This window comes from Camarhynchus parvulus, chromosome 4 (genome assembly GCF_901933205.1).
Source record: "Camarhynchus parvulus chromosome 4, STF_HiC, whole genome shotgun sequence".
In the NCBI taxonomy this organism is placed as follows: Eukaryota; Metazoa; Chordata; class Aves; order Passeriformes; family Thraupidae; genus Camarhynchus; species Camarhynchus parvulus.
Window position 1 is genome coordinate 60,913,079 of NC_044574.1, and position 20,973 is coordinate 60,934,051.

General features: G+C 40.8%; 1 protein-coding gene across 37 annotated transcripts in view; it reads right to left on the reverse strand.

Moving 5' to 3' along the window:
• The window catches only part of ANK2 (ankyrin 2), a 254,369-nt gene that overhangs the window by 50,361 nt on the left and 183,035 nt on the right, over window positions 1-20,973 (reverse strand). For 15 of the 37 annotated variants that reach the window (XM_030947228.1, XM_030947224.1, XM_030947220.1 and 12 more), the window contains 9 exons: window positions 20,660-20,857; window positions 19,563-19,661; window positions 19,357-19,455; window positions 16,644-16,742; window positions 14,359-14,457; window positions 9,053-9,125; window positions 7,596-7,676; window positions 2,357-2,501; window positions 666-677 (listed from right to left, as the gene is read on the reverse strand). In XM_030947228.1, the coding sequence (XP_030803088.1) occupies window positions 666-677; window positions 2,357-2,501; window positions 7,596-7,676; window positions 9,053-9,125; window positions 14,359-14,457; window positions 16,644-16,742; window positions 19,357-19,455; window positions 19,563-19,661; window positions 20,660-20,857 (905 nt within the window). The remainder of the gene's footprint in view (window positions 1-665; window positions 678-2,356; window positions 2,502-7,595; window positions 7,677-9,052; window positions 9,126-14,358; window positions 14,458-16,643; window positions 16,743-19,356; window positions 19,456-19,562; window positions 19,662-20,659; window positions 20,858-20,973) is intronic. The other 22 variants (XM_030947254.1, XM_030947247.1, XM_030947234.1 and 19 more) reach the window with 3 other exon arrangements.

The following is a 20,973-nucleotide window of genomic DNA, read 5'->3' on the forward strand; positions in this document are numbered from 1 at the left end:
TGAAATTACAGTCCCCTTGAGCAAGGGATTTGTTGTTTATTATTGCCATAAGTATTCAGGAATTCTATGAAACATAAAAAAGCTTACCTAAAGCAGACACAAGACCAACACTTAAATGCAGATTCTTCTTAAATGTGTTTGATAAATCTCATGTCTGAAGGGTTCTGGGACCAAAAGTACTCAGGCCCAGAGACAGAACTGTGGAACCCAGGAATGCTGCAAAGCTCCTGAACATAAGACTGTGCCTTGCCTGTGTGCACAGGCACACATCATCCACCTCTAAGCCTCAAACAGGGCCCTGGTGGTATCCAGAAAGTAGGACTAGCATCCCCATGCCAAGTTTCTACTCTGCTTCACTGAGGGACTTGCAGTGCACACTCACTTCCCAGCCTAGACAGACCTAATGAGCTCCAGACCAGTTGAGCATATCTCTAGTTTAGATCTCAGTGTATATTTGCATATGTTCTTTCAGAAGCTGAGAAAAAACCCTGGGGTCACTGAACACTGTAAAAATGGACCACATAAATGTTTCTCAACAGCAGCATGGTTCCTTTGGTTCTCCAACTCAATTTTCTACATACAGCAGGCCTCCAAAGTGGATGAACAGAGACAGGTGCCATAGGAGGAGATAGAGACAAGAGGTGTTCATGCTATGTAATACCTACCTGGGCATGATGCTAATGAAAGCATATGGAAAAGAAAAATTAAGGGGAGAGAGAAATAAAATAAATAGGGAAGATGGTTATAAATGAAAAATACATGTTTGTAAATCAAATTGTTTAATGTGTAAGATCATACGAGTCTAGAGTGCTAATACTATCTTGCTTTACTGAATTTTCTGAAAAACCAAAGTCATTATAATGCAATGAAAATCACATTCAAAGGAAATGCAAAACAACTGAAGCAGTTTCTGTTAAAATTCTTAAAATCAGTAACCTGAAGGTGACAGGAAATGAGACCATGGAGTTAGAAAGACGTCCTTCTTTCATTATTTCTCCCTTTAGAATTTTGCTGCATTTCAGTATAATTTTGCTTGACACAGGACTTGAAATAATTTTCATACAATACAAATGAAACCATATCAGCAACATGTCAGTGAGAATCTACTGAAATCCACTGACAAGACTTAAAAGCTAAAATATTCTAAATGGGAGCCTAACTTAAACTGGGGTAACACTGGCCTGCACAATCATTTCTATACAACATCTTAAAACCGAAAAAACTCCCAAACTTTGCTACCATTGAGAGAATGAAAGGTTTTGATTTTAGGCATTCTGATGTAGTTCATAGACTTCCTCTGAGAGTTAAAAAGCCACACAGTCACTTTGTTTTCAGTGGACTCACTGTCTAAAAACCAACAGAGACTCCAGGCTTGCAGGACCTGAATGATGGGATTTACACATGCTGTGAGGCAAACCAAACTGTTTCCTGACATCTTTTGTTCCAGGAGCAATTCCCAGCCTACTCAAGTAAACAGAACGGATCCTACTGATTCCACTGAGCTTCAGAAATGCTGCCAGGATAACAACCAAGACTGGAAAATGAGGTAGCTTCAAAACTCTGTTGCCAAGGTTTCAACTTTTTTCCTTTTCTTCCCTTTAGTGCACCCCAGTTCTAAAGGCAGTGAGTTTGGAGACAGTACTGATTTCACCCAGCAATGCCTGGGTGGCTATTCTGAACTAGAACTGTGGGGGTTAATCTGCCAGTTTGAGCCTACACTTATGCTCACTAATGAAGTCTTTCCTTTTGGGAAGGGAATTCCATATTTTTTGTAGAATATAACAACACTCAAAAAAAAAAAAAGAAAATTAAATCAAAGCTGCATGCATTATTATTCCACAAAGAGATCTAGGCTTAAGTTCAACTTTTTACATATAAGCAAATCAGTATGTTGTCTGGACTGAACAAACTAGTGTTTCTATTATTATTATTATTATTGTCGTTGTTGTTGTTGTGTCAGTAGAAGGACAAGTATTCTCTGTCCTGCTAATTCAGCCATGAGGAACCAGAAAGAGTGGAGGTGCTTGCAGACAGTACACTCACTGCCAGCCCAGTGCAGAATGACCCAGTCCATTGCTTCTCTCCTGGTACCTTGAGCCAGCAAACCACTCCAAAAAGTCAGCTCACCTGATGCTCAAAGCCCCTGTCCACCCATCCCCGGCTTGTGGCAGCAGGAGATGAGGGTGACCACCCCTTCCTCCTGCCAAGTGGTGACTGCCATGCTGCCACACTGAGTGAACAAATGCTGAGCAGCACCCCAAGCAGAGACCCCACAGAGGGATTTCACACACACTTACAGCAAAATGAGTTCTCATGCAGAAGTAGCATGAGAAAAGTTCCATATCCAGGCAAATACCTGTCTGAGCGTCCTCCTTCCAAGCTGTACCTCAGGTAGTTCATTCCATCTAAGAACTGGCTGCTTGGCAAAGAGTCATCTCCCAGCTCCCGGAGGTCTTCTGGCCTAAGGTACTCCCCTCCATCTCCTGTCATTGTGTCATCACCTGCAAATCAACCCACAAGGGATAAGTACACACACGAGTTTGATTCCACTGGCACCTCAGAATCTAACAGCTGGATGGCACAATGAACAGGAAGGCATTTTCCACTCAGGAAACACTGCAAACCACAAGCAATTAATGCATTTAATCAAAGTGGCACATCGAGCAAGACATTCTGAAAAGTAAAATTCAAATCAAGGTGATTAGTCAATTAGACTTCATACATTTCTTGCTGGTGCACACACTGGCAAGGAGCATGCCTCTTTGCTATGCTCTAAAGCGTGGTCTTTCTGTTCTTTAATCTATTTCAGCTTTCTGGACATAACTATACTGCATCCTAGCCTGACAGTTTATGGTTAAATATCACCACTTATTTGATTGTAATCTACATGTATTCAGACAAAAACTGCCTTATGCCTTATAGTTGCAAAGGTTAACTTAAACTCTCTTCTATCCAAACTTCACATCATACAAGGCTCTGTCACCCATATTCCAAGATCTTTCTGTAAACGGCAACAAAATTCATGTTTCTAGAACATGGCAACATACAGAAATTGGAAATAAGCTCACTTGCGTAGATGGGAATAATCATAATCCATAATGAATCCCAGCCTAAATGATCATTTGTTATCTGACACAGTAACCTTTATCCATATACTCTGAATAATGAAATTTAATCCTTTTTTTTTTAGGTCCAGCATTCTTTTCCCCAGGAAATTCTGTCTATATGAAGTCACAGTTTGCTTTTCCCCAGCAGACTAACAAAACAGATTCCATTGCCAAGCAACATGTAGATGTTTCTTTTCATTCCCACTTGCAAGATGCTTCCTCTCCACAGTTTCTGCCTGGATATTTCAGTGATTTTCCCTCTGATAAATCACTGCCATGTGAGCCTGCCAGAGGCTTGGTGTGACCCACAGAGCCACACAACAGACCCCAGGCCACCAAGAGCTTCATGCCTTCTCATTTGCTGGGCTGTGTGGGCAAATTGAGGCTCATCTTGATACTTACTTTCACAAAGCAAATCAAGCTATTTTTTCTAGATGACATTTCAGCTAAGAAATAAATTTATTATTTGTCATCTAGAACTAAGTAAACTTTGGAGGTTTTAAGATTTTTATGCACACAAATATTATATGTAAAAATGAGTCTTGAATCTTTTCAGTATAACAACAAAAACTCTTGAAAATTCCATCTACCCACATTAAGAGGGAGAAACTGGGCACAGTTTCACAGAAAACAATAAAATGCATTTAATCACTTCATGTTTCCTGTCTTCTGACAGACGATGCCTCCTGTTTCCTGGGAATGTCACATTAAAAAGCACAGGGCTTAGTGAAAACTTGGAAGATATTAAGGCAATGCTGTTAATCAAACAATAAAGAGAATTTCAAGTTATATTTCAAATAAAGTAGATAACGATAATCATGCCAGACATTCCATTTATAATAGAAACAAAGGCTAAATCTTTACCACTTTCATCACGCCCACAACTTTATAAAAAAAAATCCAAAGTCTACTCTGATTTCAGCTTTGGCCTCTCATCTGAGAGATGTCAATAGTGGGACTAAGTCACAGTGTTTGATGTGATGGGACATCTGCAAACAGTAACCAGACCATGCAGAGCTATCTCAGAACAACAGGCAGGGACTGAGGGAACTCCCCCCCATGGCCTGTGCCCTCCATCTTCCTGTCCTGAGATGAATGCCCCAAACCCACAGTGCCTCCTAGCATATGGAGAGAAAAAATAGGTGTTTAACTCTAAATGATTGCATGTTCAGCTGATCAAGGGCTTCCTGACACAGCAGATCTCACCAGATGGTTGCTTTGTGGCAATACAGGAGCTGCCCTTTTTCATCATGCCAGAAACAATCCGTCTGCCATATCATTCCCCATCAAATTAGTGCCAGGAACATTTCCACCACTTACCAACGACTTTGTGAGAAATATAACCCTTGACATTGATGGTTTGCATGCTCCGTGGTTTGCAGTGGCCATCTATGAATTTGCAAAATTGCAAAATACAACTGCTGCATGAGAATTGTTCTGGAATTTTTTCTCACAAAATATAGAGAAAATACAGAGAAAATTTTAAAATAAAATAATAAAGGAAAGGGAGCTGTGTCAAACTGCCAGAAATGGCTTTTAATAGATGTTTTTAAAGCCAGATACAGGTATACGAGTTTGCCAAAATTATTGTTTTCTCTGCAGCATGCAGATAAGTCTATAGCTCGCCATAGAGATGGAGATGGAGGAAGGAGAACTATGGTAATAACAATTTTTATGGAATATATATTCCATAACTGCAGAGTTTCTCTGACACTTTGTTTGGACACTTTCAACTCCTTAAGTCAATCCTCTATTTAGTGGCCCACACTAGAAGCTTCCCTGGATTACAGCTTGGCTAATGCTTTAACTTTGTTTCTTTTTAGCCAGCCAGGAAAGTGGGGTTTCACATGTGGTTTCAGATGTTGATACATGACTTAAAATTTATCATCATGTCAGCTATTGGGAGCTCAGGGCAGCACTTAGAAAGGCCTAAAGTGAAGCAAATTTCAAAAGAAGTGCACTTCTACTCTTAAGGACCTCTGGGGAGGGAGAGAGACACCTTGATTTTGTTTTCTTGCCTATTAACCCATTGCAAAAAGAATTCCAGTTCTTGACCTTGGTATTTAGGAAGTTGCTATGTTGGATCTAGGTAATAAACAATAAAATAACAAACTACCCCTACATCCCTAAGCCACCAAGGCTTTGCTTGTGTAAATCAGCATCCTATGGCTACATTTTACACTACAGGATACAAAGTGCTGTATTTAGAGGGTGAATTAACTCAGTGGCGCTAGTACAAATTTACTGTGTTTTAATGTGCAGCAACAGCAACCTAAGTCTATTAAGAACAATTCCTGGCTGCAACTTTAACTTCCAGGTCTAATTAGGAAATTAAATTTTCCCACTAATTCAGGTGCTTCTTCAGAGGAATTATGCATGTGTATAACAGCAGTGGATTCTGCCTAGACTTAGCTGCTCATTTCTCACACATATGCAGCAGCATTAGCTACTCCAAGGCCATGTGTGGGGGCACTCTGGAAATTTGTTGTTGTATTTAAGCACTGTGGGGGATTTTCTTTCTTATCCAATGCAGCCAGATATAGGATCAGCTGCGAAGTGCTTCCTGGAATACAAGGTCACTACAATGCAGTAGTTCACAGACACGACACCTTGTCCATGAGCTCTTTGCACATGACAACATTTGTCCCTTCTCTGCAATTGCAGTGTCAGCACTAATTACAGTTTGGTGTGAGTCAACTTTTCTGGTTGCCATCTCAGGCCATGCTGCTCCTGACAGTGGTGTTTCACCCTCTACTTCAGCCTTTCTATTCTCTTCTGCCTGCAAAAGTTGTCTGGCTGGAAAATAACTTGTCAGGACAAACAGATTCATTTTCAGACAGATCAGTTCTCTGGGCTGGGTCACCACATGGGGAAAGGTTTGTGCTGCCAGCATGGAGGATGTGGGCTAGCATGGCTGAAGCTTGACAACTTCTGCAGCAGCCAGAACTTTGTCTCAGGCAGACACTGAAACTACAACTTTTGAAAATTAATTGGTGATGAGGAGGCTCAAAAAGAAACAAGTGAGAGCTCTTGACCATCCTGTTTTACTGGTTGTATTCTCTCTCTATAGCACTACACTTACTGCACTATTTCCCATGGGAGTCTCAAAGACAAACCACTGTTGGTTTGTACCACTTCTGGTACAAAAATGAGGCATGGAATGGATACAGAGGTGCATATTAATATATGGGGAAATAAGAAAGAAACCAGGCTCCTGGCTTTTCTATATTTTCTTCTGTGTTTACACAGACTCAGCCCTAATAAAATATTTGCTCGCACTTAACTTCACTAATTCTGTGGACATCATTAAAATACATTTCACAAGATGCTTTGCAGTAATTTCCCTTTATGCTCTAAGGATCTCTCACGTGCAAAATGTTTCTTTTGTGGTGACAGGTTTAAAGCAACTGAACTTAGCAGCAATACAGCCAAGGCTGATACAAAGATAAAAACCAACAGAGTTTTTAGTGCAACTTTATCCACACTGAGCATTTCTGCTGGCAGGGGTACATGTTGCACAAACCACATTTGTAGTACAATCCCCACGAGCAGGGATCCAATGCCATTCTAAATAAAAAATATAATGTGATTCTGTTCAAAGGGAAGATTTTGTTTTCCAGGTAACATAAAAAGAAAAGAATTCTGAATAAAACTTCAATAGATAAACACAAAAAAGGGTGCAAGAAAATTGAAGATGAATTAGTGGCACTCTGTCCATTCAAAATATTTTAAAATAGGCTTCCCAGAGCAGGACCTTCCACACCAAGCTGAGCTATCTGATAGATAATTGTCTTTTATTTTATACTGCTCAGGCTGTATGTTAACTTTTTTTTAGTAATACAAATGCTATATTAACAACATGACAGTGTACAATTATGCAACAGAATGATATTCCAAGCAAAATGCAAAGTACTTATGAACATGCTACACTATGGGACCTGAAATACTTTGCTCAAGTACTCTTGTGTTCAACTTGATATTTATATAAATACAGTTAGCAGGTTTGCAGCAGCACATCAATTTATTTCAGAACATATTGTGTCACTTCAAAGAACACAGTACCACAGACACCTTATTGCTGGCCTCTTGTGAAGCTACCCCACCCCTAAATGGTTCATCCTCTCTATAAAACAAGTTCTGCAGCCTTCCTGTCCCCAGCTATTTAAAGTTACTGCGACAAGCACCATCCACATTAGGAGTTCTTGCAGTGAATGTTAATTCAAAGCACAGGAGAGCATTAGTCATGCAGGACAGCCCCTTCAAGTTCTGCCAACACGCTCAAGATATAGGTAATAAATCTGAGATTTTCTGGCTTCCCTTCTTCCTCCCACCTTCATTTCTTCCTCCCACCTTCATGAAACACACACTCAACCACACTTCAAAAGTAACAGAGAGCAGTGTTAGATACCCAAATTCTGCAAACGTGCTGTTACTACACAAAAAATAACAGTCTGAGTCAAACAAAAAGAGAAAGTCTGTAGGTCTTACTCCATGAACTCCTGCTAACAGCACCTGTGCCACTATATGCTTCCCCATCACTGAAGGGTTCCTCATCAGAGTGTTTAAAGGCTGTACAACACACAAATTGTGTGAAAATTGAGAAAAAGGAACCCCCTGGATTGATCCAGTAGAAGCAGGAAGACATACTAGGCTTTGTGGATTTAAAGATGATTCAACAGTAGATCAAAAGACTGGGAGAAAACTGAATAAGGTGAACATAAGGCAATAAGCTGTTCAAAGGTGATTCAATATAATAATTACACAAGCAGTTGAATGCTTCTTAATCAGAGACAAGTAGCAAAATAATTTCACTGGTCATGATGCAGCATAAAATAATTGATTTTGAGTCACACTTGTTTGTTTTTGCATTTTAAAACAAAAAGTTGCATCTGGAGCCTAAGCATCATATTTTCTCAAGAGTGTAACTAATTTATCAGCATAATTCCCATTTCCAAAAGCAATACAAGCACTTATAATTAATGAATGCCATTAACTTTGTGCACCATTTAGAGCCACAAGTGCATCTGTTTTCTTTGTAAAAGAAAAGTACCAACCCTGTAAGCCGAGTTTCCAAATTCCCAGGACTTCTGGAAACTACTCACTCTACAAATTATTTGTGTGAAATAATAACAACCACCATAAAATGGCACACATAGGATACTGTAATATTGGCACTCTCAAGTGTAAAAAGGAACATAGAAAATTCTTCCAACTGCATTTATATTTATTAATACTGCTGTGACTAAAATTTCTAAGTCATTTGCAAACCCTTAGAAAAGGGTGGGTTTAGTCCATTTCTGCAATTCTGAGCTGTATAAAAGTGTGATACCTTATCACTGCTCCCAGAAGGTCAGAGAAATTCCCTTGGTAGGGAGCTAAGTGGTGGGACACGTCTTCTATCTGTATGTGCAAAGATCTCTGAAACCCAAGGGCTGAACTTATTGCCTTTGTCTTTGTATCACACCCTGTGTATCCCTGAGCTCCTCTGTGCCAAAAGCTCCCTCCAGGGAATGCTCTCCTCACCCTGCACCTTACGCATCTTCTTCCACAAATGTTTCCAAATAGGCAGAACTCCTGGACATTTGTACCTGATACAAGTGGCACAGATCCAAAATATTTACTGCTCGGACTCCTCTTTATGAGAGGGTCAAAGCCAACTTTGGGACAGTTCTACAGTGAAATTGTAAAGCCAGGAGTTGGGAAATGGTCTTATTTGCCAATTTGGTTCAGATAAGCTTTTTCTGGAAAAGATATAGGGGCCCAGGATTTTACTTTGTTTCAAATTTTGGCATCTTTACAAAAATACCATGATGATTACATCATTCAAAAAAGAGCTTCATTACAAGCACAGCAAAATGAAGATGTGAGGGTATTCAAGCAGCTTCTTGAGCCTGTAGAACAGGTTACATAGGTGATATGGAAGAGGAATTTACCAAATCACTCACCTTCTTCATCTGACACATCCAGGACCTCAGTCATTGTCTCGGGTACATTTAGCTTGTGCTTCTCTGTTACAGTCTGCAAAGACAGAATCATCAGTCAGGGGAGCAAAGTTTACAGCAGGGCATTTTCAACAGACAGCAGTGGGACATGCTGAGGCACTTCATCACATGTTTCTCCTTCTCCTAACTTGCTTTTTCATCTTTATTCCAGAAGCTCCTATTCTCAGTGCTGCATAAGGTAACATTTCTTCTGGCAGAAAAGTACAAAAACATAAGATAATGAGCTGGTCAGAGAAATAAAATTTATTTATAAATGGTGCATGTAGAACAATTCAGCTCAATGTTTCCAAGGTGATTTTAAAATGAATTAGGTAATGTCTACAGAAGAGCTTGAGAAAGTTGTATGGGGCATATGGAAATTATTAAATTGTAAAACATTTGGAAATGAAGTTATGAATGATGTGAAATTCCTCAACTAAAAAAAGATGTGAAGGATTTACACAGATCACTTGAAACATTTCTCCCCCCTCTCCAGAAAAAGGTGACTACAGAGCATATTAATTATATCCTTTTCATAAATCATGTATATTCCCCCTAAGCACGTACACATCAGAGGAAAAAAAAAGTTGTTTGAAGATTCTGAAATATCTTTTGCACCTAAAAGCTCAAAATATTGTGAATCAAAGCAAGTATGGACTGAGGAATAGTGGGAGGATTCTGGTTAGACATAAGAGCAGGAAGCCACTGGAAGTTTGTTGGGGTTTTTAAAATATAATTTTATCTTATGTGAGCATGAGGATAGGTAGGATGGTGGAGGCTGATAACTGTATTTGGATAGGCCATATGGCTAGGGAGCGTACATGAATAGCATTATGCTTTCTAGACATAGCAGGGCTGAGATTAGGTGGGTTCAGTGGAAGGCTAGGCCTGGGTTGCTTAGGGTGAAGGCTGAGTAGAAGCTTAGGCAGCGGTAGGACATAAAGAAAGTTATAGGGTGAGAGCTATAATTTGTTGAGTTGAAATCAACTGTCTTAGTTAGACTAACTTTCTGTTATTCTGCTCATTCTAATCCGCCTTGAATTCATCTGTAGACTAGTCTGAGGGTAAGGAGGAGGATGAGTGAGGTTCAGGCTAGGGTGCTGAATTAAGAATGGATCTTTTTAGCATCCAGATTCGTACTGCAGAAGGAGATGAAGAACATAACAAGAGGAATTGTAGGAAGTGCAAGTTGTCTGGAGGGAACTCTTCAGCGTGCTAGGATGCAGGGGACAAAATGCCAAGGGCTTCAAAAGGAGCAGTGCTCAGAAATACCTTGGTCACAACCAAAAGGTACCCATTTCCCTGGCTCCTCCCAGTGAGCTGGGGAGCTGCGGAGAGGAGCTCGCACACGGCCCTTCAGGAAGTGTGAGAGCACAGTGTGTGTCCCTCTGGCACTAAGAGCAGTGCCAGGAGACCACGAGTCCCCCTGAGTAACCCCCCTGAGGCAGCACTGCCTCCCTGCTGCACACACCGCCTATCAGGCATACATTAACATCACATGCAAAGGAGCCAAACGTTTCATGGGAGGAATCACGAAATCAGCCAAACCCTGAGTCCCTTATGCAATATTCTTTTGGGAAAATGCTCGCTGATATCAAGCAGTGAAGTCAATAGCAGCTTTTGTTGCACAAAACTTACTAGTTATTTCCTGATCCTGTTATGTACTTCTCTGTTTCTAACAAACTGAAAAAGCTTTCTAGTTTATTGTAAAATACTGCACTTTAATAAATAAGTTACCAACTGTGTAATTACCTTGGAAATTAGTTTTCAAAGTCTGCTTTACGTTTCTGAAATCTATTTAACTCTGACAGCAGTTCCAGTTTACCCTCCTGAGGTACAGGGAAAGAACAACGCCCTTTGCCTCAACTGGCAATCCTAATTAGGCTCCTAAATTCATTCTTCCCCATGAGTAAAAACAACTCATTATTTCTGTTGCAGCAGAACACATGTTCAGGTTTGCAAATTAGTTTATATTCACCGAATGGCTCCACCACCAGGACTGACTTTTCCCCTGTATTCCCATGGCTTTCCTGGGATAGAAATGTCAGGCAGCAGTGGGGTGACAAGGCCAGTGATGACAGATGGAGAGGTGCTGTCATTCAGGTGGCACTGAGTTTGTCTCCTCAACACCAGAGTTAACAACTGAGTTGAACAATTAGCTAAGTAAAAGCACAAACTGCAGGTAGAGAGAGGGTCACTGTCCACCTTTTTGTCTCCCAGGTAACCAAGGTTTATGGACTACTACATCCATCTATTTGTTACTTAGGATTTTACAGGCCTCCATATAAAAATCTGGTCTCTAAGGCTTGCAGATATTATTATTATCTATTCACAGGGAAGCAAGGATACTTTACTGACTTCCTGGCTTTCTCAGCAGTAAGAAAAAAATTACTTCATAATTTAACAATTGAAACAAAATTTGGAAAAGAGATTCAAAAAAGCGTGTGCGCACAGGTACATTACAGAACAAAAAAATCTTCATTGCCAATTTTGGAACACTGAACTCAGCAAGAATCATTAATTCTAATCCCAACAACTTCTGTTGGGAATTAATGTTTTTAAAGGAACTTCTAGTGTGATATTAGACTTTTTTTAATTGATAGGCACATCAAATTCTCTCAAAATTTAAAATCCCTATCTAGCCCCATGAATGGCCTATATGGAAGGTTGCTCAGAGTGTATTTCTCAAACTCCCTATGTTTAGTGAGAATACCATAATGGAGTTTACTTAAGGCTTCTGTATTTGAGCCTTTCATTGTAAGGCCAGATTTCACTGGTGGCACAGAATAATTCCAATATATAAATCAGGTATGTAAACCCATATATGCTTTCAGGAATGACTTAGAGCAGCATACTGTAAACAACCTGAGAGCTCCTTATATATCCATCTGTCCACAGGAAGGCTGTGTTTTTTTGTATAAATGGCCCCAAACTTAATTGCATAGCAAACCTCTGAAAATCCAGTTTATTCTCATTTCCTATTGCTCTTTAATCTTTCAGTAAAAAATGTGCACTTTATTCTCCCTATTGCTACATATTCATGTGACTCCACTAATAACAGCACTAATGCAAGTAAGAGGAAGGTTTGTTCCAAGTTAGAGCAAAGAAAGGCTTTGGCACTGGAGATCTTTTCCTCATCTTGAGTGGCAGTGACTTGCATATCAATCACGCATGGGGCTGTGTACCATCCTCGTGCAGGGCTCAGCCTCACAGGATGAGGTAGCCATGGTGACAGCACCTCCTCTCAGGCTCAGCACTGCCCTCAGCTCTGGCCACATCAACCCCACCATCTGGGGAACCTGACTGCAGGGAGCACCTGCTATCGGCCCTCCTTTGCAGGACTTGTTCTACGTTATGTTTGATCAACATCCCCCCCAAAACACCACCATTCCATACATCCCCCTAAGGTACAAGGGTTAGATGTGTTCATAGCTGGAGAATGTGAGTTATGGAGGGCTCCCATCTGACTTTCCAAGTGTGCAGACACAGATCAAGATTTCAGATTTCTCTTCTGTGTGAGCACTAAAGGTCAACCCTGCAAGTATGTTTCAGTACATGATTCAGTCCTAAACCCCAGACATCAGGGATCTGGTAGAAAATACCATTAATCCCCAATGTTTAAAGAAATATTTATCCAAAGTTAATAGCTCACATGTGTCCTTTTGTTGTGCAATTCCTATTATTTCAAATATCTAACACCTACATGAGACAAGGTCCAAGGCTGCACGGTGAAGCATAGTGGAAATGAGAAAGGAAGTTACTGCTTTTATCAAGCAATAAATTAAAAACCTGTGCTAGGACACAGCACAGAATATGTGACAAAGGCATCCTCTGAAGCTTAAAAATATAAGAACTAAAGTTTCTCAAAAAAATTTCCCTAGGTTTTATTTTCCTAAACTTCTGATTAGATACATATGTGTTTATGCACGTACATGCGTGATGTGCTGTATGATTAAACAAGAACATGAAGTAAAAACAACAGAGACACATAGTCTTTATTAAGAGTCTTCTGGAATTACGCCGGAATTCCTCTTCCAAACCTGACTCAGCCTGATCTTTGCAGGTCATTAAAAAATTATGACTTATTCTATTTGTAACCTTATGCCATGTTATCTTTATTGCATCTTCCTTCATTTTTATCAAGTGGGATTTGCTGTCAGCATGCAACAAAATCAAAATTATATTTCCATTTCTTTACTAGTGATTTTGGATTTCTCTTCTTCTAACCCTCTCCATGACTGAGTAGTGGCATCTTTTTAGTAATCTACAGATTTTTACAGCTCTGAGCCCCTAAATGTCATCTAGGGCTGATGGGGTTTCTAGACTGTTAATCTTGCATTAAATTAAAAAAAAAATAAACACCAAATCAAATAAAATGAAAAAGCGTCACCTTACAGCAGTGTTTCAAGATAAATGCAGTAATCAAGACTTAAATAAAATCTAATTTCTTAAATTATGCACTATTTCTAAAGTTCTCCCTTCCTACCTGCTATGACATTTGTTGATGGGAGGTAAAAGTGCAAGAAGAGAAAACCTTCTCCTCTCAGGGTGTCCAAATAGATCAGCTTTTCCTGGCTTAAAGCTGCAGTACCACCTTGCTGATGTTCAGCACACACCATTCACCAGCCCTGATGTCAAAATACAGACTCAAGAGTGTGGAGCACTGAGAGAACTGAGTCCATAAGGAAAGATTCCTATGCATTTTGGAAAACAGGATCTGTTTGAACTGGAAGTGACTTGAGTAAGAAGATGATGGATGTGATTCACAGCCATCCAGGGAGCATCATTAGGCTTGGCTCCAGGCCATGGCTGGTGTGGTCCAAACGTAGAGATGCTGCAAGGATTGAGCCTCAGGAGGTGTCAAAAGTGTGGAGATGTAAGGCCAGATGGGAAAGGAGAGGTGAAAAGTCAAACAGAGAAATGGCAGGATCTAAACAACAGTGCACAAACTTCAGGAAAGTTTGGGTTTGCAGCTCAGACCCAGGTCTAGAAACAAGTTTCACTCTGAATTGTTATTTTCCATCAGTGTGCACACAGATTTTGTTCCCTAGCTCAGGGGACCCTGTTGCCGTGCACACACTTCCACATGCTCATAAGATACGCTCAAAGCACTGTAGCAAAAATGCAACAGAAAGGGAAGGGGAGGGGGGGAGCTAAAACTCCCCAAACAAAACAGAAAAGGAAAGAGATGCACGGAGAGCCTGAGGGAAGAGCAGAAAGACAACACTCTGAGTAAAGAAGAGCCACATCTGAATGCATGTGCAACTCACAGTTGTGGTGGTGGTGATCTCCTCTGTGACAACCTTCAGCGTATCGACCACAGAGATATATCCCAGGCGCCTGGCGATGGCTAAGGCTGTGTTACCATTCTGCAGGGAACAGAGAGGGGGAGAGCGCTGAGAGAGAGGGAGGATTGTGATGTGAACCAATGAGATCACTCTCCACACTGCATGAGCCAGCATTTCCATCCAAAACAAGGCACAGCCTAGGAAAATCACGGCTTTTTACCGTTACATCTGACTCGGTCTTTGTAACTTCTTTAAGACTATAGCCCCAATTGCCATGGTAACACAACACACTCACATCTGCCAGCGATTCCAAATACTACAGCGCTGTATGGTTTAACCCTTCAGGGCTCACATTGCACTATGCAGCCTGGCTTGCCTGCATAAGTTTGGGGGTTATTTTGCAGAAATATTCTTCTAGAAAGTAAAAAGTATTTTAACTTTTTACAGTTTCACTCCCAGTTGAAACTGTTATACCTTGACCAGGTATAATTGCTTATCTGGGGAATACAAAATTACAGCTGTCATGTCCACATATACTCCTATTCCTTCACACGACAAAAATGTACTTCCATTAACAGTTCACAAAAGCTAATGATTTAACAAATACAAGCCACAAAAAGCTTGGGGGTGAAAAATATAGTTCCATTTAAATACATTTATTTGCAGTTTGACTATTCATAACATGTCATTCATCAAAAGCATGCTAAAATAATTTAGCAAGAGTTTAAGCCTATTTATCCCCATTTCATCTCCTGGAACACTGGCAGTCCACAGTCCCATGTCCCTGAGCTTGGGGAGGGGAGGAAGGGATGTGTTCCAAGGTTCTTTGTAAAGAGTTGTACATAGAATTGCTCCACACTCTTTTGCACTGAACCAAGGGACAACATGTTGGTCTCCTGCAGAATCATAGACTGTCACTGCACCACTCTTTGCACAGAAATGATTGCTTTTGTGACCCCACTGCACCATGTGTAGGATTTATCAGCCTGAGGACTCCGTCTTCTTCAGCAACAACTTCAGTTATCTATAATTTAAACTCTTCTGTATTAGTCTAGCTCAGCCACCCTGAAGCAACACTGAGTTTGTGGATTAGCACAAATGAACACAAAATCAACAGATTAGCATCTTCACAGCACAAATAATTTTGACTGTTACTTCACTCGCACATTAGTTGCTCATCCACCACTCCCATATCTCCCTGCTTCATGTCTCAGGTTGAAATTCTCTCTTATCTCAAGCCAGAGATTGCTCCATATGGACAAGGACAGATCAAGTATCTGAGGAAGCAGCCAACTGTGCAGCAAAGACACATCCCTAAGGCTGCTTGGACTTGGATTGGACCCGGGCATGACAGCCCCAGTGTGAGGACTGAAATCAAGTCAAGAAACCCTCAGCTCAACACCCCAAACAGTGGGAGTGTTTAACTGAGCAGCCCCAGAAGCTGACTGCAGTGGTCTCTCACCTGATGATCCAGTGCACAAACTGGGATTTTGGATAACTATCACATAAGATTACTCCACATGATTGTTCCAGGATCAAACATGGTGCCAGTGCTGATTTCAGCACACACACTAAAGGCATAGAGAAAACTGATCCACTCTAGGGAACGACAGGAGTTTTGGACACTCTGGCAGTGTTCTAACGATTACCCAATTAGAGGTGACTAGTAACAACATCAACATGAAATAGGACAGTCGCATTCCTGGCTGGCTGACTGCAGAGAATGAGCTGTGCCAGGAGCTATTGACACTCTTTGAGGAGGTATTAACTTCACTGAGTTCAACTCACTAAGAACCTGAAATCAATTCAGTGGAGAGAGGGACAGAAATCTGGGTCTTTAAAAAAAAAACAAAACCAAAACCAAAAAACAAAACAAAACAAACAAACAAAAAAACCCCTAAAAAACCACCACTAGGTTCTGAACTCCCCTTGATTTTTAAGGAAAACTCCTTCTGGAGATATCGATTTCCAGAGAGAAGTGTTGAGGCGGAGGGAAAGTGAATGAGCCTGGCACAGAAGCTATGGCCAGCTGGATCCTGCAGCTCAGCAATCTGCTTCTCTGCCTCACGTTTAGCTTAGTGCACACTTAGGTCAGACATGACTACCTTAAGAGGATAAGGAAGAGCAGAGGAAATTACATTTCCACATATGACAACCAGCTGTATGAGGAATACTTTCACCAAAATAACAGCCTGCTCTCGAGCCCTAAAGAAGGCAAGAAAAGAACTGTCCAGGGAAGCAAGTTGGCAGTGGCAGGTCAGCCTTACCGTGGTGATGGCATTGGGCTTGGCCCCGTGCTGCAGCAGAACGTTGATGATGTGAGTGTGGCCTTGCTGAGCAGCCTGGTGCAGAGGGGTGTACCCATTCTGTTATCCACAGCGGTGACAGCAAAAGCAAACAAAGAACAAGAGCCAATCATTAGATCAGACCTTTCACTTTGCTCCGTTCTGCTCCTTTTGAGATATTTCAAACATAAATTATGATACCAATTGACCCAAAAATAATAAATCTTCAGTAATAATAATTCTCCTTCCCCAGAATAATGGAAATATCAAGGAAGGTAATATTCTTTTTCAAAAATAATTTCTCTCACAATAAAGGAAATCCATGAAAAGACATTTCTCCTCCATTTTCTAAATCAGAGGAAGGAACAACGAGGAACAATGAAGTTAAAAGGGGCATGTTGAGAGCATAGAATCATAGCTGAGGCAGAGAACATTCCTCTTCTTCTCACATCCTAGTTTTCAACAGAGGGTCCAAGGTTTGCCTTTAAAATATCTGAGTCTATTAAAAAACCACATCATTTTTAACAGCAGTGATTAAAGCCTGTTTGCTTTTTAAAAGGCTAAAAACATATACCTATTACAAATGTCAATCAAGTTTAGCTTCACTTTGCCTCCAAAAGGCTGGACCAAGATGTAATTACACTTAGGAATTTGTACAGCATGTCTGCCTTAATAAACAGGCTTAGTTCAAGATACTCATCTGCTCCAGTGGTTTGTTCTTGTGTCACACAATACAGAAACATAACCAAAGTGTGCTTAAGCTGGCTGATCTGAGATGGTATTGTGTGAGTCCAGTCAGGCAATTGATTTACAAAATTATTTGCAATTGGCTTTGAAAGCAGGCAGAGAAGGAACTGGAAGAAAACCTTGGGTTGATCGCACTGTACACTTAGGTAAAGCCTGGGGCAGGCTCTGAAAATGTGCTCTGAGAGGCATCTCTGCTGCAAACAAACAGATGCCAGTAATGCTTTGCACTGCTAATTAGAAGGTGATCATCCAGAACTGTTACAGTTCTTATACTGCCAATACATACAGTTCTTATATGTGCGGACTGCTGAAATTACTGCTTACTCTAGGTTCTAGTGGAAAGTAGATCCACCACCTTTGCTTGAATAGCGTAGTCCTTCAAAAAGAGAAGCCATGTGTTCCTTGCACCAAGCATTGTGCAGGCTTTCTCTAGTGAAAGCCCAAGCTGCAGCAGGCGTTATTCATTCTTTAACATGCCTATCCTGAATCCAGGATTTATTCTTTAAACTGAGTCCACAACACCAGTTGACAGATTGCCAGTATTTTTAGTGGTCCCTAGGTGTGAGATTGTGGAGAACTGCTTCCTGATACAAATTTGCTGACTAAATGAAACTATTCTAAATAAGTAAAGTACCTGGGTGAATGGATTCATAATCTGTCCCAGCAGTCCTTTAAACAAAAAGAGAGACTTAATCCTAAAGACACAATTTTGTCTGTCCCTTGAGTTAGCCTCCAAATACCTCAGCTGAATGTTTTGGCAGCTACAGTTTGGATCCCACTAGTTTCTGCTTTATTAATTCTCATCAGCTGTTTTTCTAGCAGCGTTGCCTGTCCTTTTGGAATCCCTGAGTTTAGCCCATTGATTTTGGGTGCTCCCAAGAGGGATAGGCCAGAATGTTTTATCTATTTACTTGGATTTTTCTTACCACATTGAGTTGTGACCACAGCAACAAAATAATGCTACTTTGAGAAATGAATCATCCCATAGGTCCCAGCTGGGGACAGGGGTGCTGACCAGAGGAACAAGCAAACTACAAGCCAGTGATTTTGATGGGATTTTAAAGACACTCTCAGTGGGCTGCTTCCTGTTGGTCCCAAGACATCCAGCTTGAATCCAGCAGCCAGGAATTGCCTGAAGTCAGCATTAACCAAGCTGGAGCCCTACAGTTCCTGAGTTAGCCTTTTCTTTCCGATAAGGGTGATGTGATGATTTCTGGGATGCAACACACTGTTGCTGTCATCAGAACCTCTCTTTGTATTCTCAGCAGTTACACAGCTTTTACTACAAAATGCATCCCATTCAGCTGGTGTGCCCACCAGTTTATCCCTGGAGAAACTGTTGAAGTCAGTGGGCTTTGTTCTGACTTCGGCTTTAGGCAGTCAGGTCCATTTCAGTGTATCTGGTCAGATTTCAGCAGAGCCAGATTCCCCTCAGAAAACCCCAAACTCTCCTTGAGTAAACCACATTCCCTTACCACAGCTGCTTCCTCTCCCAGAGTCAGCCCACCCACACACTGAACAGTGGTAACTCTTCCCACTCCTCACCCAGCATATTGGAGAGAACTGGCATCACCCTGAAAGTGTCTGAATTGTTACTTGCTAGTTTGGCAGCACAGTGGTATTACAGTGGTGTAAACCATGTGGTTTAAAATGAGATCAGCAACAAACTTTCATTTGTTAATTGGCAAGTAATAAGAAAAAGAAAAACCAATGAAAAGGATTGTCTGTGTTGTTTTTTCATATACACAGAGTTATCTGGCTTTTCTTTCCTGAACACCACACCATGAGATGGAGCAGACAGAGGGCATTCCATTACAGCTACCACACGTTGATACCTCCCATGCCATGGTTAGAGCTCCCAAGGGAAAAAGCACGTATGTCATGTAGGAGTGCTGTGTTACCATGTTCAGAATAAAGAGCAAAAGCAAAGCAATGGAAAATTCTTTACCTTTGTTTTAGCATTGACATTTGCTCCGTGCTTGAGGAGAAAATTCACCATTTTGATGTTTCCATAGTGACAGGCCACAATTAAAGGTGTATAACCAAGCTACAGGAGGAGAACAAAGAAGTAAAACTGCAAGCTCAGTGGAACATTCCTTGGACAAGGGTAGCACCCTTTGGCACGCTGGAGACAGCAGCCACTCCGTGATTTACCTTTGTCTGAGCATCCTGGTTCGCACCGTGTTTGGTGAGTATCTCGGCTACATTCACTTTATCCTCTTGAGCTGCGAGGTGTAAGGATGTCAGTCCAGCCTGGAGATGGAATATAACAGGTAAGTAAACTAACAGATAAAAGTAAGAATAAAACCCTACTTTACATAAGGAAAAATCTAGACTTCTCTGCCTCTTCATCTTTAAAACATGATCAGACCCTAACTGTAGCTTTTGAGTATGGGTGGTGGTTTGAAACAAAATACAGTCAATATTGCTCCTGTTCCAGCTGACAAACAGCTCTAAACCAATTACATCACCATAATCATAGAGGAAAACTTTAAGGCATGAATGCTCAAGATTTGCTACAATAATGTAATTTGAGAAGCTAAGAATCACATTAATAAAATGTGCTTCCCACTCTTCAGACAGAAAGAGGAACCTTGACAGCTGCAGGCACAAGCCAGATGAAGACATTAACTCCAGAAATAGATCCCATTCAAATGCCAGGGAAAAGGATGCAGCCTTTAACTGACAGCTCACTGTGATCACATGCAGTGCTTTCCTGTGAACATGGCACTGAACAAATTTTGTAGAAGAAATGAAAATCTCCTTGTTTCTATTAGCAGAATATAGTTACTCCATTCAAGGACATACCAGAGTCTTCTATTCTAACTTGAGCAGAAACTGCAGGCTTTTCACCTGCATAAGTAAGATTTGCAAATATCCTCGAATAAACCCAGTGACCCATGAAGATTTATAGTAATGGTTTGGGGTTTTTTTTGATGACCTTGTTTTCTGTATAAAAGCTGTTAGGCACAATAATTGAAAAAAATTTGGAAAGGTCTTCCATAGAATTTTTCTTAGTCTGCTCCAGTAATATGATTGTTTTCTTATTTGTCAGAGAAAGTAAATTTCTTCACTTACCACTGAAGGATAAAGACATGCAGAAAAGAGCCTTTACAGGTGAGAGCACTGAATTATTTCAGACTGGAGCTCTCAGGTTTCTAGTATAGGTTGTTAAACCTGTCCACGGACACGAACATTGCATCTTACTGGATACTCCCACCCATAATACTTTATTTCCAATTGTGAGTTACCTTTGTTGCCACATGGATGTTGGATCCTTTCTCCAGAAGTAAAGTCACCATGTCAGTGTGACCTTCCTGGGAGGCTAAATGAAGTGGGGTGACTCCCTGCTTGGTCAAAATGTTGGTCTCAGCCCCGTAGTTCAACAGAGTGGTAGCTATCTGCATCTGGTTTTTCTTGGCAGCAATATGGAGAGGGGTGTATCCATTCTGACACCAGGCAGGAAAAAAAAGGAAAATAAAGTTACCACAACAGCCATGTAAACCTAAGTCAGGCACCATAAAACAGTATTATTTGATGCTATGCCTGTTATTAGAGATGAGAG